This window comes from Candoia aspera, chromosome 11, assembly GCF_035149785.1.
Source record: "Candoia aspera isolate rCanAsp1 chromosome 11, rCanAsp1.hap2, whole genome shotgun sequence".
In the NCBI taxonomy this organism is placed as follows: Eukaryota; Metazoa; Chordata; class Lepidosauria; order Squamata; family Boidae; genus Candoia; species Candoia aspera.
Genome location: NC_086163.1, coordinates 25,173,794 through 25,187,440, shown reverse-complemented (window position 1 = coordinate 25,187,440; position 13,647 = coordinate 25,173,794). Strand labels below are relative to the sequence as shown.

At 41.6% G+C, this 13,647-nt stretch overlaps 1 protein-coding gene across 5 annotated transcripts in view; it reads right to left on the bottom strand.

Moving 5' to 3' along the window:
• NFAT5 (nuclear factor of activated T cells 5) overlaps window positions 1–13,647 on the bottom strand; it is a 46,424-nt gene that overhangs the window by 8,249 nt on the left and 24,528 nt on the right. For 3 of the 5 annotated variants that reach the window (XM_063312769.1, XM_063312767.1, XM_063312768.1), the window contains exons 3-10: window positions 12,675–13,233; window positions 7,865–8,057; window positions 6,656–6,846; window positions 4,253–4,425; window positions 2,895–3,029; window positions 2,680–2,732; window positions 1,256–1,388; window positions 892–969 (exon numbers count right to left, since the gene is read on the bottom strand). In XM_063312769.1, the coding sequence (XP_063168839.1) occupies window positions 892–969; window positions 1,256–1,388; window positions 2,680–2,732; window positions 2,895–3,029; window positions 4,253–4,425; window positions 6,656–6,846; window positions 7,865–8,057; window positions 12,675–13,233 (1,515 nt within the window). The remainder of the gene's footprint in view (window positions 1–891; window positions 970–1,255; window positions 1,389–2,679; window positions 2,733–2,894; window positions 3,030–4,252; window positions 4,426–6,655; window positions 6,847–7,864; window positions 8,058–12,674; window positions 13,234–13,647) is intronic. The other 2 variants (XM_063312772.1, XM_063312771.1) reach the window with 1 other exon arrangement.

Below are 13,647 nucleotides of genomic sequence, written 5' to 3'. Positions count from 1 at the left end.
ACGTCAAGGGAAACCTTTACCTTTACCTTTTAGTCTACCAGCACAAGCACCTTATCACGCTCAACCGAGTAATCTCTGGCCCACTAAAGCTTGTTTATTTATTACATTTATATCCCACGGCAATCAAAAATGATTCTCAGAGGTAAGTATATTAAAGGTTTCACAAGACTCTGAGGTGTACAAAATGAAATTTCTCTGTACTTTCAGTTCTTCCTCAAATACTCATATTTTATGGATATATCCAGTTTTTCCTTTTTTAAAGAAAGGCTTTAGAGATAAAAAGAAAATAAGGTTATAAAGGAAAGAGCCAATACGCTCAGAAACCTTTCATCAGCTGCAGGAAACAATTCTAACAATAACATGCAGAATGTTCCCACTTTGGAGTCACAAGCCTCAACCACTAGAGCCAAATATCTGGCACAAGAAACTGGGTATCAAAAATCTCAGCATTTCACTGTGGCTGATGAAGAACAAACTTGTCCAGCTGCTTGCCCTCCAGATGTGATGGACGACCTCCCCACCATCCTCAACTCGCACAGCCGGGGGTGGGTTTGGCTGGGAATAATGGAATCACATCTAGAGAGCTCAGGTCTGGGGAAGACCTCATGGCAACAGTTCAGGAGCAAGAATACAGGTTTGATGTAAGAAAGCGAGAAGAGGTAAAATGGACATTACGACGCTCATGTACTGTCACTAACAGGAATTTTTAGAAGTAAGCTGAGAAGCAGACAGTAGGAGAGACAACGCACATTAACAGAAAACACCTGTAACCTGAAACTCCCCAAATAAGCACCCAGTTGTGATGGCAATTTTTCAACGTGATGACATCAACACAGTTACATGAAGTTTTTGGCAGAAAGCTGAAGAAATAAGACTGCTGTCGGGAGTTACCTTTGGCTCCATCATCCAAAGAACAGGGCTGGGTTGGACTGGATATCTCCTGCTTCACACTCACATTCAAAGTATTAGCTGCCAATGGAAGAGAGAGAGCTTTCAGAAGAGGCAAACAGGGAAATTATGAATCCAGCTTCCCTCTTTTTCAGATCAACAATAAGCGCAAGTGCTATGTTTCAAAACTAAAAGGCCAACAATCCGAACATTCAGCACAGCGCCCTGAAGTCTGTGGTAACTGCAAACACCATCTACCCCAACGGCAAGCCCTGCCCAGGCCTCCTCGGGCCAAGGATTCATGCTCTCTATGCAGCCCCCAGGTCAAGCGGTGCAAACGCTGACCAAGGCCCCACTCGCCACATACTCGCATCTGGAGTGTATGTAAATGGTTGTATGTCATGTGATCTCCCAGCATTGGTCACGACAAAAATCCCCACGGAAACAGGTGCAGTTATTTGCTGGTCATGGTACGGTGGCACCTTCACAATGAGATGGTTCTGAAAGCAAGAGAAAATGTGGCAAGGTGTTAAAGGCCTTTAGCCTGTGATATCTGACACACGATCATGCTGATTTTCATCACGAAGGGCCCAGACACATAAGCACGCTGTTCCTGTTCCCCTTCATCTCAGAAATTTGGCACACAGACAAAAACCTGGTTACTTCCTTTGCCAGAATTTACAGCGCTCTTTACCAGGCCGTCCATAAAAAGAACAAGCTCAGTTAAATGGAGAGGTATAAGGCTGCCTCTAGTGCACTCTTAAAGGCAATTAAGAAAATGAGCAGAAGAACTGGCAGTCGATCACATGAACACTGGAAACAGAGAAATCTGAAAGGATTTTCCAAGCTGAGCAGAAGTTCCATCAAAGAGTCCCAACCCAACAACCAATAAGGCAGACAGACCCAGGCAAGAGGAATGGTGGCTCCGTATCAAAGATCTGCTGTTTTCCTCATTTTGCCACAAGGCTGCCTGGACTCCGAGAACTACTACTGTACGTAGTTTGTTAACAGCTGTTTCCGGCAGCTAGGACATCGGAGCCTAGCCCTTAACTTCCACCACTGAAGTATGGAGTATTTCCCTTATGAGCGTATGACTTGATCAATGTTCGAACATGTAGCTTTACAGCTGCATTGCTCCCTAGAGAAACAGCCGGCACTGGTGAAGCAGAAAACAAGGGGTTCAAAATAATTTTGCATTTGGAGCTTAGACCTCTGCTTTGAATGCAGGTTTGTTGGCAAGTTTTTTAAGATAGTAGCAGACTGTCCTGTGTGAAATGAGCATTTTATGACGAGCCACGTCCATTGTGGCAGCAACTCTGACTTCCAAATTTCCAAATGTTCAGATTCAAAAAAGTTTCCATGTTAAAGGCTGGGATGGCTTCTACCAAAAGGAGAACTTGCAGAAGGAATGAAATGCACAACAATTTTGCAATTCAAGGGAAGACTGGGAAAGAGAAAAAAATAAGCAAAAGGCATCAGGGGAAAGCAGCTCATTTGTGAGCAATCTGCAAACAAAAAAAACCCACTCCTATCTGATACTATTTTTTGTCTAATTCTCTGTCTTAAACATTTGATTATTGCTCTCACCACTGTCTTAATTTATGTTCAGCCATAAATTTTCCATAGATTTCAGATTTATTTTTCCCATTCAGCATGGGAATAAAATGCATGTGCATGCTTATCTGAACCTCACCTTCAAAACATATCATAAAAAGAATTGTTTTAATAGCAATCTCTAAATTAATACTCTCAAGATCAAATGGATAATTGCATCCCTACGGAAGCAAGTACCTGATGAAACAGCTCCATGTCAATTTCTGCTTCGGCTTTCCAGGAGCTTTCATCTGTTTGAAAGCAAGGCAGGAAAGTTATTAACAAACGCACTGGTCAGCTTTCTTGTTCCTGTTGAGGAAGTCACAGAAACCAACAGCTATCACAGATGCTGGCCATTTCAATCCACGTGGGACTTGTTTGCCCAACCTAGGCACATACACCTTGATACCCACCAGATATGTTCTCTTGGAAGATCACTTTGGTTCCCTTCAGAAAATTCTTGCCAATCAAAAATACTTCCTCTTCTCCCTTCACTGAACAACTATGCAGACTTTTCTTTAGGATCTCTGGCACACCTGCAGGTTGAGCTACCAAAAGAGAAAGAGGAGTTTTAACTGAAAGCATCCAACACAATCAGCTATATACCCCAAGGCCTCTAGCAGCACACATGTAGAAAGGACAAACGTTATGAGACAAGCAAACGCTTAAGCAAAAGTCAGAGTCAAGAAACTTCTGCTTTTACAGGGGAAAGTACAGCACGGCTCCCCTGGGAACTCATGGCCAGCGTCTTGCGAAATGGGCTTCACAATGTTTCTCATATTTAGGCAATATCAAAGTAAAAAAGCACCAGCTTGCTGTTATATAAATAAAGTGCTGTTGTACAAATAAACAAGTAAAGTTACTCACTGCCATACAGAATCATTTGTATGTGTTGACTGAATATGTAAAACCTGCTTCACAGAAGTGTCCATATTACTTTGTTGGACAGGCATACATAACATTTAAAACTGCTTATCCAATGACAAGTCTCCAAACAACACATTAACCCAAAAATACTACACTAGCCGAAGTAGGTTTGCCCAGAGGCAAAAAACAGCCATACTAAGCAGGGTTTAAAGCTAGACGTAGATTGTGTCAACCCAGTTTGGATTTTTTGCTGTACGGAAATTATTTGTCTAAAGCTGGTTGGTAATACTTGACTTGCCTTGACCAGAAACAGCTCTGTTCAATGCCACAATCCCCCAACTAAATCACATGCTTGGGGGACTCCCAGGGTACACACTGCTGTAAGTGACCACAAAGGGTTCACCTAACGCGGGCTTCAGAGCGCCAGGTAAGAGCTCCTCTAAGCCCAGCCAAGGAAAAGGGCCCGCTGTCTGCTGCCTACTGCTCCAGGGCTGGCTCAACACCTCTGACGGCAGAAGAAATTACTTAGGGCCACTTCCAGCATGTAGCAGACCATCCAAAAATCTAGGGACTGGAACAGTGCATCCCCACTGGCACATTCTGTACCCGCTGCATTAACACGAAGACTTATCCCAACTTTGTGGGAGGGGTTAATCATTCCTGTTGCTGTTACCAGAACAGGATGCACTTCTGAGCTGAGGTCCTAATGCAGTGTCAGTTTGTCCATTTTTATCCTTCATGTCACTGAGTAATCATTTATGAAGATTCCCTCAAGTTCTACGTTCGATTAAATGCTGAAAATAGGTTTTGGTTTCATTCTTGTACAGGGCAAGCCTCTGTCGAGATGCAGGACAGCTCAGCAAGTAAGGGGGCTTTTGGGTCAGAGTTTGACTTCCCCACTTACTGCACAGGATGGGCGAGGACGGTGCCTGCAGAGTTAGAGCGGAGCCGTCTTTCCGAGGGATGTTGACCCGGAACACCAGCCGGGCTCGAGTGCTTTTCTTCTTGGAGCCAGCAACGCCTATTCGAGCTTCGACGTCCGCATTCCTCAACTTCAGGATTCCGACACAGTCCACCCTGGCAACACAGGATCAATTCTTGCGTTATGCCAGCCATTTTAATCCTGCCAACGTACGGAAAGTGGCAAGCTCCTCAGGCCTCAAAGCCAAGCAGAGATGCAGCTAGGTCGGGCCCCCCTGCAGGGATGATGGAAGCCAAACCTCTCATCCCAACACCCTGTGGCTGCGGTGGCAAGAAAGCTGGGATGTCTGGGGGTCAAGCCACCAACTGGACTTTGGAAGCACTCTGCTCCCTGCTATGCAGACCATCACTAGACATTGCTGGATAATTCGTTTTCCCACCAGTTAAAGGTAAAAATAAAACACCTGCTCTGGATGATGATGACACATCATGTGCAGTGGATACACAGCTAAGCAATGGAATCAGTGCAATCAAAAGAGACTAGTTTTTGTAGAATTACTGGAATCACCTAACAACCTCAGTTACTAAATACTTTGAAAACAGTGCGATGACGACGACGACGACGATGAATATATTAAATTTAGATGCCACCCGACTCTCAGCGACTTTATTAAGCCGCCTCCTAAAATATTGTGTACAATCAGATTTCTTTGGCAGAAACAAAATGTCATAAGGACTTTAACTTGCCACACAATATGCAATTATAATGGATAAAATGAGATAATGATAAAATAGCTCATATTGCAATGTGCAATGTATTTCAGCACTTCCAAATATACTTTTTTCAGAAACCAAAATAGCAGTCTATTCCCCCTCCCCCCCATATAATTTTATTTTATTAAGGATTTCTACATAAGTAAAAAGCAAAAGTAAAGAAAAAATATGAAGAAAAAAAGAAAGAAAGAGAGAACAGTGCAAAAAGCAAAGCAGAATAAGAAAGAAAAAGAAACAAGAAAAATATGCAACTTCTGATCTTCTTTTCAACAGTTATAAACAAACTCATTATCCCTCCTCCCCCTTGATATTACAAAAATCTCTTCCACCCCTTATTCAGTCCTTCTTCAATCATCAAAACCATAAACCATCACTTCACTTTTTCCCATTTTTAGCAAAAAATCTGTAAAAGGTTTCCAGTCTGCTATTTGAAGCTGCCATAAAGGTAGAATTCAGTAATACTTTGACTGTCTGCCTTGAGGCATTAGGACAAACTGCTATATTGAAATAAATAAATACCACAAAGTTTGCATGGAATAGAGAATTCTTTAGAGAAACCAGTTCAAACTCCCCAACTGAGAAAAAAATTAAGCATAGGCTCCTTCCTAGTCTAACAGTACATCCAATCACTATACTGCAACAATTTTGAAGTTAAAAGATGTAAATACGTGGGGGGGCAGAGTTAAATCCAGATTAATGGCCCCAGCAATTTACTGACCCCCCAACTTCCAAACACACACTTGTAATGGTCTAGGTGACAGCCACTATGTATGTATAGGAATGTGGCACTCACTGAAAGACTTCATCATTCAGGGCTTTCAAAGCGTGGCTATTTTCAGAGTCAGCACTAAGCTTGCCCATCACATTTTGTTATGTTCAGAGAGGCCCTGGGTTAAGGGCCCATGGGGCCACAGCAGAGACAGATCTCTACGATGAAGTTCAAAACTGGCTTCCCAGAAGCTTCCAGAAGAGGTCATGTTCTCTGGAAAGGCATTTTTTTGTTAAGAGCAGTCAGAATACAAACAGATTACCTAAAGCATGTGTGTGTGTATAGTGACCAGAAGAGAAGAGTGTCTACTTTTGCTGATAAAGAAATGGAAAGCTGTTAATCATAACCAGAACACCAAGGAAGACCCTCAAGTTGATGACAAGAGACCACATAAGTTTTCCTTCTGACTCACACAGCGGCCTGAGAGGGGGGAGAATTCTTCCCAAAGAACCCCCATACTTTATTACAAATAAATGTCGTTTTAGCCAGAAATGGGTCTAATGCCACCCAGAGTCACACTGTTTGGGTTGGGTGGCCTGATAAATCTTGTAAGTAAGTAAGTAAGTAAACAAACAGAAACAGTTCTGTTAAGCTATGATATAGTGAGATGTGAAGAAACTTGGCTCCTATTAGATACAGTTCTAGGATATGGCAATATTACGCACAGAAGTCTCTTGTATGGAACATCATATAAGAAATAATCCCCATGTCCAGATTTACTCCCATCTGCTTGAATTAAGACATTAACAGTAAAACTGTTAACTGAGTTCCCAGAGAAAAGGCAAGATACAAATCTAACGAAGTAAACAAATGCATCAACAGTACAATAAAAAGGGGACTTACGCCAGGGTCATGCTGTTACTTGGATCCAAGCCCACCTCAATGACAGTCGTCCCCTCTATGTCCACCTCCTTGCAGGGTGTGGTATTTCGCCCTGTAACCCTGCAAGCCTGATAGAATCCATGAGGCTTCACCCGGCCAGAGTCGTTGCCCACAAATATCTGCAATGTCACAGGATCGTTGTGACCTTCCAGCTAGAATTGTAAACCAAGAGGTAATGGACTACAAGAAGCACAATTAATTTGCTAACAATACAGCATAAAAGTTTTTTGAATACTGAACACTAGCTGGTATTAACAATCTTTTTCTACTTAGCAAAACAGAAGAATTCTTTGGATGTTAAACAATACTGGTATTTTTAGTTATATTCCATCAAGCCCTCAAGTAGATTTTATTGTATTTATATTTTGATCATATAAAAGTTCCTTCTGAAAAGGAAGCATTTTCAAAAGTCTGTTTTGGATAGGATTGACTTGTTATATATTATATACTCTTACAGAGAAATGCTCATGATGAAGACAGAAACCATTTAAGAATGTAATGCTGCTCTTTAGAAACCATGCACATATCCAGGTGATATAAACATTAGTATGCAATTAAATGAAACACTTCTTCATTTTTCAGAGAAAAAACTGCCACACAACCAACTTATTTAAATGTCCACTTTTCAATCGGTTCCTCCAGAGGTCCACTGCATTTTCTGCTCTATTATTTGTGCAAGGTCAACCAATATTTGGGACCAATTAGGCCACACAAAACAGGGGACATCACATAATATTTTTTTTCAAGTACGTTTGTAACATTTTCTAGGAGCATTAAATGGGTACTGAAGTGAAAAATTGGTGACAGTAACCCCCTTTCATTCAGGACAGGCCTCACAGACAGTGCTCTGTGCATTCATCTAAACCTGAAGAGCCAAGAGCAGCCACTGCTCTGTATTTACACATCCCCCATCCAGCTAGAAAGGGTTCCCTGTATTAAACCAAGAAACATCCAGTTCTTTGCCTGGAACAACAAAATAGCCACAAACCTGAGAAACGGGGAACTGTGTAAATAAGTTCTGGTAACAAAATCAACATTAAGAAATAGGGCTATACTGCTATGGGGAAACCCTATGAGGCCAGAGGGGTGGATTCTGCAGTCTTCCAGCCCAAGTCCCAGAAGGGCCAGGAGGAATGGCAGCCCCCATCCGTCTCTCCCACCCTGGCATACCTTCACGGTGGGAAATCCCTGCTGGGTTCTGTCTTTCACCGAACCTCGGCTGCCCTCGGTGAGGTAGCGAGCTCTGTGCTGAGTCTCCGGCTGTACCAGTATCTTCAGCTCTTTGCCTTCGCTTTTGCTCAGGTACTGACCGCACAACGTGGGGCTCTTCTTCCCTCCAGTTGCTTTGGGGACTTCTGAGGTTCTGAAATGTTAAAGCAGATTAGCAAATGTGTTACCAAAGGCTCTTCTTCAGGACAAGCACAGTGGCCAGGGAAATGAGGAGGCACAAGACACACATGCAGGCCTGCACCGTTTCTCTACCTCACTATTGCAAAAATTGGGTCATTTAATTAAAAGAACATAGCCAAAAACTCCTTTAAATTTCTTTTACTAGTAAATAGAGGGGAAAAAACGTACTTATTAGTTTAAACAACCTGCCTAAATCCACCAGCTTGCATGAAAGGACAGCCTTCCTGGAGCAGTTTACCTGGCACATCTTCACAAATGTGACCTTCTTAAAACAAATCTTTACCACTTCTTGATAGAAAGCTCCCTAGACCCTATTGCTATATAGGCAAGGTTTCAGCGCTACTGTTTAAATAAATTTTCAAACAGATGTTGTTAGCCTGCAATCTAATTAATTTAATTTGAGCATATTAAAACAACTCTACCAACTGTGATAGAGCTATCTAGGCTGTGGACATTTAGGCAACATCCTGTATAAAATGGCTGCTGGACATCATGATTTTTTTTATATGTCAGGCCAACCCATTAGCATGTGGCACTTTCCATGCATTTTAAAATGAGAGTGTGAAACACGTGTTTAAATCTCTGACTGAAATTGTGGTATTTAAATAAGCTGGATTGCAATTCTTCCTTTCTTTCTTTGAGATCAAATACATTAATGGAAGGAATTCATGCCACCAGGCTGAAAAAAAAAAATTGATGCTGTTCTCCAGAGCTATCTGAAGACTGATCAAATACACATTTTTCTATTGGCAACACAAAAAAAGACTTTTCAGAAGTAAATGAGCCAAAATAGCAACTAGTTGCTATTGTTATCACCATGCAGCATTCAAGTGAAATGTTGCATTTCCATGTTATGTGGGACAAAGCTTCAGACTTGCTTTGCTCCTGACCTAGCAGGAGTTCAAGTTGGCAGAGGCAATATGTCAATGGACCAGAGAGGTTTGTTTGTTTTAGAGCCTCTGCCTTGTCTGCTTAGGGGAAGAAATAAACGCAATGCAATCCAGCTAAAGCCGCACCAGACAGTCAGTTCCATAGGTAAACCTGTTTGAAGAAACCCTAGAGGAACCCATGACATCTAGAGAATAACTATTGAACCTGACTTTGGATGTCACAAACAGGTCCAACCCATATTTCCCTAACCACTGGGACTGTAAAGATGACAGAAAATCATCTCTCAACCTCTCAACTAGGTTTCTGGCCAAGGAATACCAGGCACCTGAGTGCAGAAGTTTATCACAACACTTCCAGCTTCAAGATCAAGAACACTGTTATAGTAATTGTTAGCCTCAAGTGGGCTGCAGATTGTGCAGGACCCTCCCAGACCAAATGGATGACAGCAGTGAGTTTATTTTATACCATTGTGGCCCCTGCCTCTTTTTCCCATATTCCTAAGCATCCTACCATCCATGAAAATTTAAGCTAGCTTTTTTTGCAGCAGTATTGTGCAAAGTTTCATCAAATTAGAATAGGATCCCAGCACTTCATCTCAAGATGGCCTGGAAATCTCTTGGTTTTGTTGTTCCTTTCAGTCTGATACCCTTGGGCTATCAGGCATCCAAAACACAAGAAACTGATGCTTCTATTTCTGTTCCAGAGACATCCTCTACTGGGTGAGATATGTTACAAAATGTATGTGCACTGTGTTCCTGTTAACAGGCTGTTAGGCTTTTAGCTAATCTTTCATGAACAATATGTATAATTATGAAGTAAATTATGTTTCAGGACTCAACTTCTAGGCTTCAAGTATAGGATGCAATATTGCTATACCGGAAATTCTACCTTATTTTGTTTGTGCATTTATGAATAAAACTCATGTTGCCTCCAATAAGAACTCTCGACAAGTAAGGTATATTCAACGTTTACCACAGGCTATATAGTAGCAGCTGCACAGGATTCTAATTTCTAAAAGAGGTTTAGTCAATTTGAGATAGATTTTAATAGCATTCCGAGATAAATTTTGAAAAACATAATCTTTCACATTTTATGAGAATATATGCAAATATGTAAGGGCAGGCTAGATGCCTACAGGATACAGGTACTTAATTTTCCATTGGCTTTTATTGCTTTAGAGGTGGGGAACAAATAAAATCCTGCCATCCTTCTATGCATTATTCAAAATCTGACATATGGAAGGTCTTGTTGCACAAACAACCACTCTGCTAGAGACCCCAACTTTGTGCTGTCTCTAGCCAGGGTTCAGGGACTTGTCATCTGAAATAGAAACACACCCTCTGATACACCGCAGAAGCCCAAGTGCTTTAAAGGAGAATGCTTTGGAGCTCAGCATCAGGGCTCCAGAAGCCAAAGTAGGACCTGTGCGTTGTACTACTGTGTTGCATCATTTTTGCCATCTGTAACAGTTACATTGATAAGCTATTCATGATTGTGAGTGACAGATTTCATTTACCCCCATATGCGCCACAGACGTGATATCCAGGTTCAAGCTGCTGCCTGACCACAAAACTCACTAGGTAATCCTTGAAAAAAGCACTGATTCCTAACTCCCCTAGTCAAGGGGCTCCTGTAAAACACTAGGGCTGTGCAACGCTTTGAATCCAAGTGAGAAATGTGATGTGGAGCATGCATTTAAAGGGATTAGTTCATGCCCAATCACGTTTCCCCTTTCAAATATGGAAGCGCTGCACAGTTTGACACAGTATAAACCAGCCTCTGAATCTCTCTGATAGGAAGGCATTTTGTTTTTTAATTAAACCCAGTACTATATTCTAGTAGTCATTTAGCAGCTTAAGTGCATTCAGTTCTGGAAAAAAATTAACACAGCACTGACTCCTTGCATTTACTCTACAAAAATATCCAACAGCATTAATGGGCTTATTTCTAAGTTGACATTCATAGGACTGCACTATTAGTTTTCAGAAACTGAACTTACTTCTTGAAGAACTCATCACTTCTAATACCCTCTTTTAATATACTCTGAATAAGAGTTTTGATAATGTCGGTACCTGCAGAATCAGCAATTTGCACTTTAATTTTGTCCTTGTAGGGCTTTTATAAATTTTGTGTGGGGAGAACAGGTAATATAAGACTATGTATAATAAGGTCTGTCCAATCATATCCTGGAAAGTGGTTTAGCAGCAAAGCTCATTCTGGTGGGTTTCTTATGATCTACCTCTTACAAGTGATATTTTAGGTATGTAACGGAAACAACAGAGAAGACAAAGGAAGATGGCTTTTCGTTTGCATGGTAAATCCTTCTTCCCCATAGTTCAATATTCACTAACTCAAGGATAATATAAATAGGTATCAAAATAAGCCAGACTTTTCTGTGAGAAACAAGAACAGTCCTACAAATAAGTGGGCAAGAAACTCAAAGATTTCACTACATGAGTAGTAAATACCTTGGGACCACATTCACATGCAGTAAGCCAGAGTTGTAAAGAATTCTGGCTTACCAGGAACAGTGAACCACACCACTACCCAACTGCTCCTACTACCACCGGCACAGGTAACAAGCCTGACCACCCAGCTTGTGGCTTGCCTATTGTTACATGCAAATCTAGGCTTGTCCATCTTGTTACAATTCAGAGCTAGAAGCCATGATTTGACCTTAGCATATAACACTGGTTTGCAAAGAACTGAACAAGCAAGATTCCTGGATCACACTAAGTAATAAATTATAATCAGAGCTATCCAAGTTTATTGGCCGACTTGAGGCACCAAACAAAGCTGTGCACCAGTGTGCTGCTTGTTCTCAGAAAACTAGAATTCTTTACAAGTGCAGCTTATGTTTTCAGGCAATGCAATATGTTGCAGCAGAATGGAGGGTCGCTGATTTCTCAGGCAAACGCAGCCTCATATTGCCTCATGGCCAGCAATGAGGATCACAAAGGAAAGTGGAGTCTGCCATTGGGTAGAAAAACAGCAACTTCTCTCCCATAATATACACATGTATCTTCCACTCATGAAGTGGGGTTTTTGGATGCAAACCAGAGTTTCTAAATTGAGATGTAATTAAACAAACAGTGTGAAGTGGAAGAGATGAGAAACCATCACCCAAGCATGGCTGCAGGCAACATACACGCATACATGTACATACAACCGAGAAGCACAGGGCAAAACAGGATTAGAGATTTATTTCTGAAAGAGCAAATACAGAACTGAGATGACACAAACACAAATTTGTTTCATCATCATCTTAACATTTTAGAAAGAATATAAAAGGTCAACATCAACTGCCTTTAATTGATGCAGAGAGTGAAACAGAAGTAGGTAAAGTGTGGACTTAAATCCCCACAAATATCTCTGTTGAGGGAGATATGCAAGAGCTAATCCCAACTTCAGGAACTATATTTTTAACCTGCTTCTTACTGAAAAACCTCCTATACGCTAATCATGTTCCTCAGAAAAAAGCTGACAACTGTTCCTGTTCAATGATTGCTAAGCTGGCCAAAAACATTTAGCATAAGAAACCATCAAATGTGATTCAAAATATCAGCTGTCCCATCCTTCTCAGTGAAAATATGAGCTGAACTCTAGGGAAAAATCAAAGTTATATTTTTAGTTTGTTTGATTTAATATATGTTGATAGAACGTAAAGGCAGATACCAACCCATTTCCTGCTTTCAAGTTGCTTTTGCTGTCCGTGCTGAGTTGAGAAAGGACATAATGAGGCGCTTTGGCACTGTCAGCATCAAAGATATCCATGGTCGATTCTTCAGTGTCTCGTGGTTTGATCCCCGGCCTCTGCTTTGGATTTCGCTTACGAGATTTACGTGGCACCTCAGTGTTATCATTGTAGGAACTGGTGCTCATGTTACTGAAGTTAGAGGGGGAATCTTCTATCCACATACTGCAGCTTTGCTCAGACTCCAATCCGCACCCCTCATCCTGGCAGGACATCCGGCTGTTGTCCAGCAAATCCTCTGGTGGTGGCGAGATGTACAGGACTGTGTGTCTCTTCGGCGTGGACTGTGGCTGCTGCTGGACTGTGTTATTGGTTAACTGCTTGTCACTTACCCCACGGTTACTTACCCCCATGGCTGAGGAGCAGCCCTCCACTTGCATAGCTTTGCTGTCAGTGAGTGAGGTAGAGTAAATGGTGGGGCTGGAAGAGGTGGTAAAGGAGCTGCAAGCACCGCCCACGGAGGAGGAGGGAGCTGAAGAAGCATCTGCGGTGTATAATTCAGAAGTCAATACAGGGTCCCCGATCCCAACTGTGATGGCTATAGCAGTCCCTTCGAAATAGCATGATTTGGTGAACCGATTCTTCCCCCAAATGAACATTTTAGAATTTGGCTTGTTTTGGAATTTAAGCACTTCAAGTAATATAAGGCTTAAGCAACAATGAAGTATTCGGAAAACATATCCAAATGATACTTTTATTTTTGTGCATTGTAGCAATCAGACTTTTTAGAAAATCTGTAAGTCACAAAATGGTTGCAAGCAAACAAAGGTGCTTTCATTGCCTCATCTGGACTATGAGTTTAAGCCATTTTATCTAAAATGATAGAAACCCCCAGGAATGTGCATTTTAGGCCACATTCATTGCCAATTGCTCAGCATCTGAAATGTTTAAAAACCTG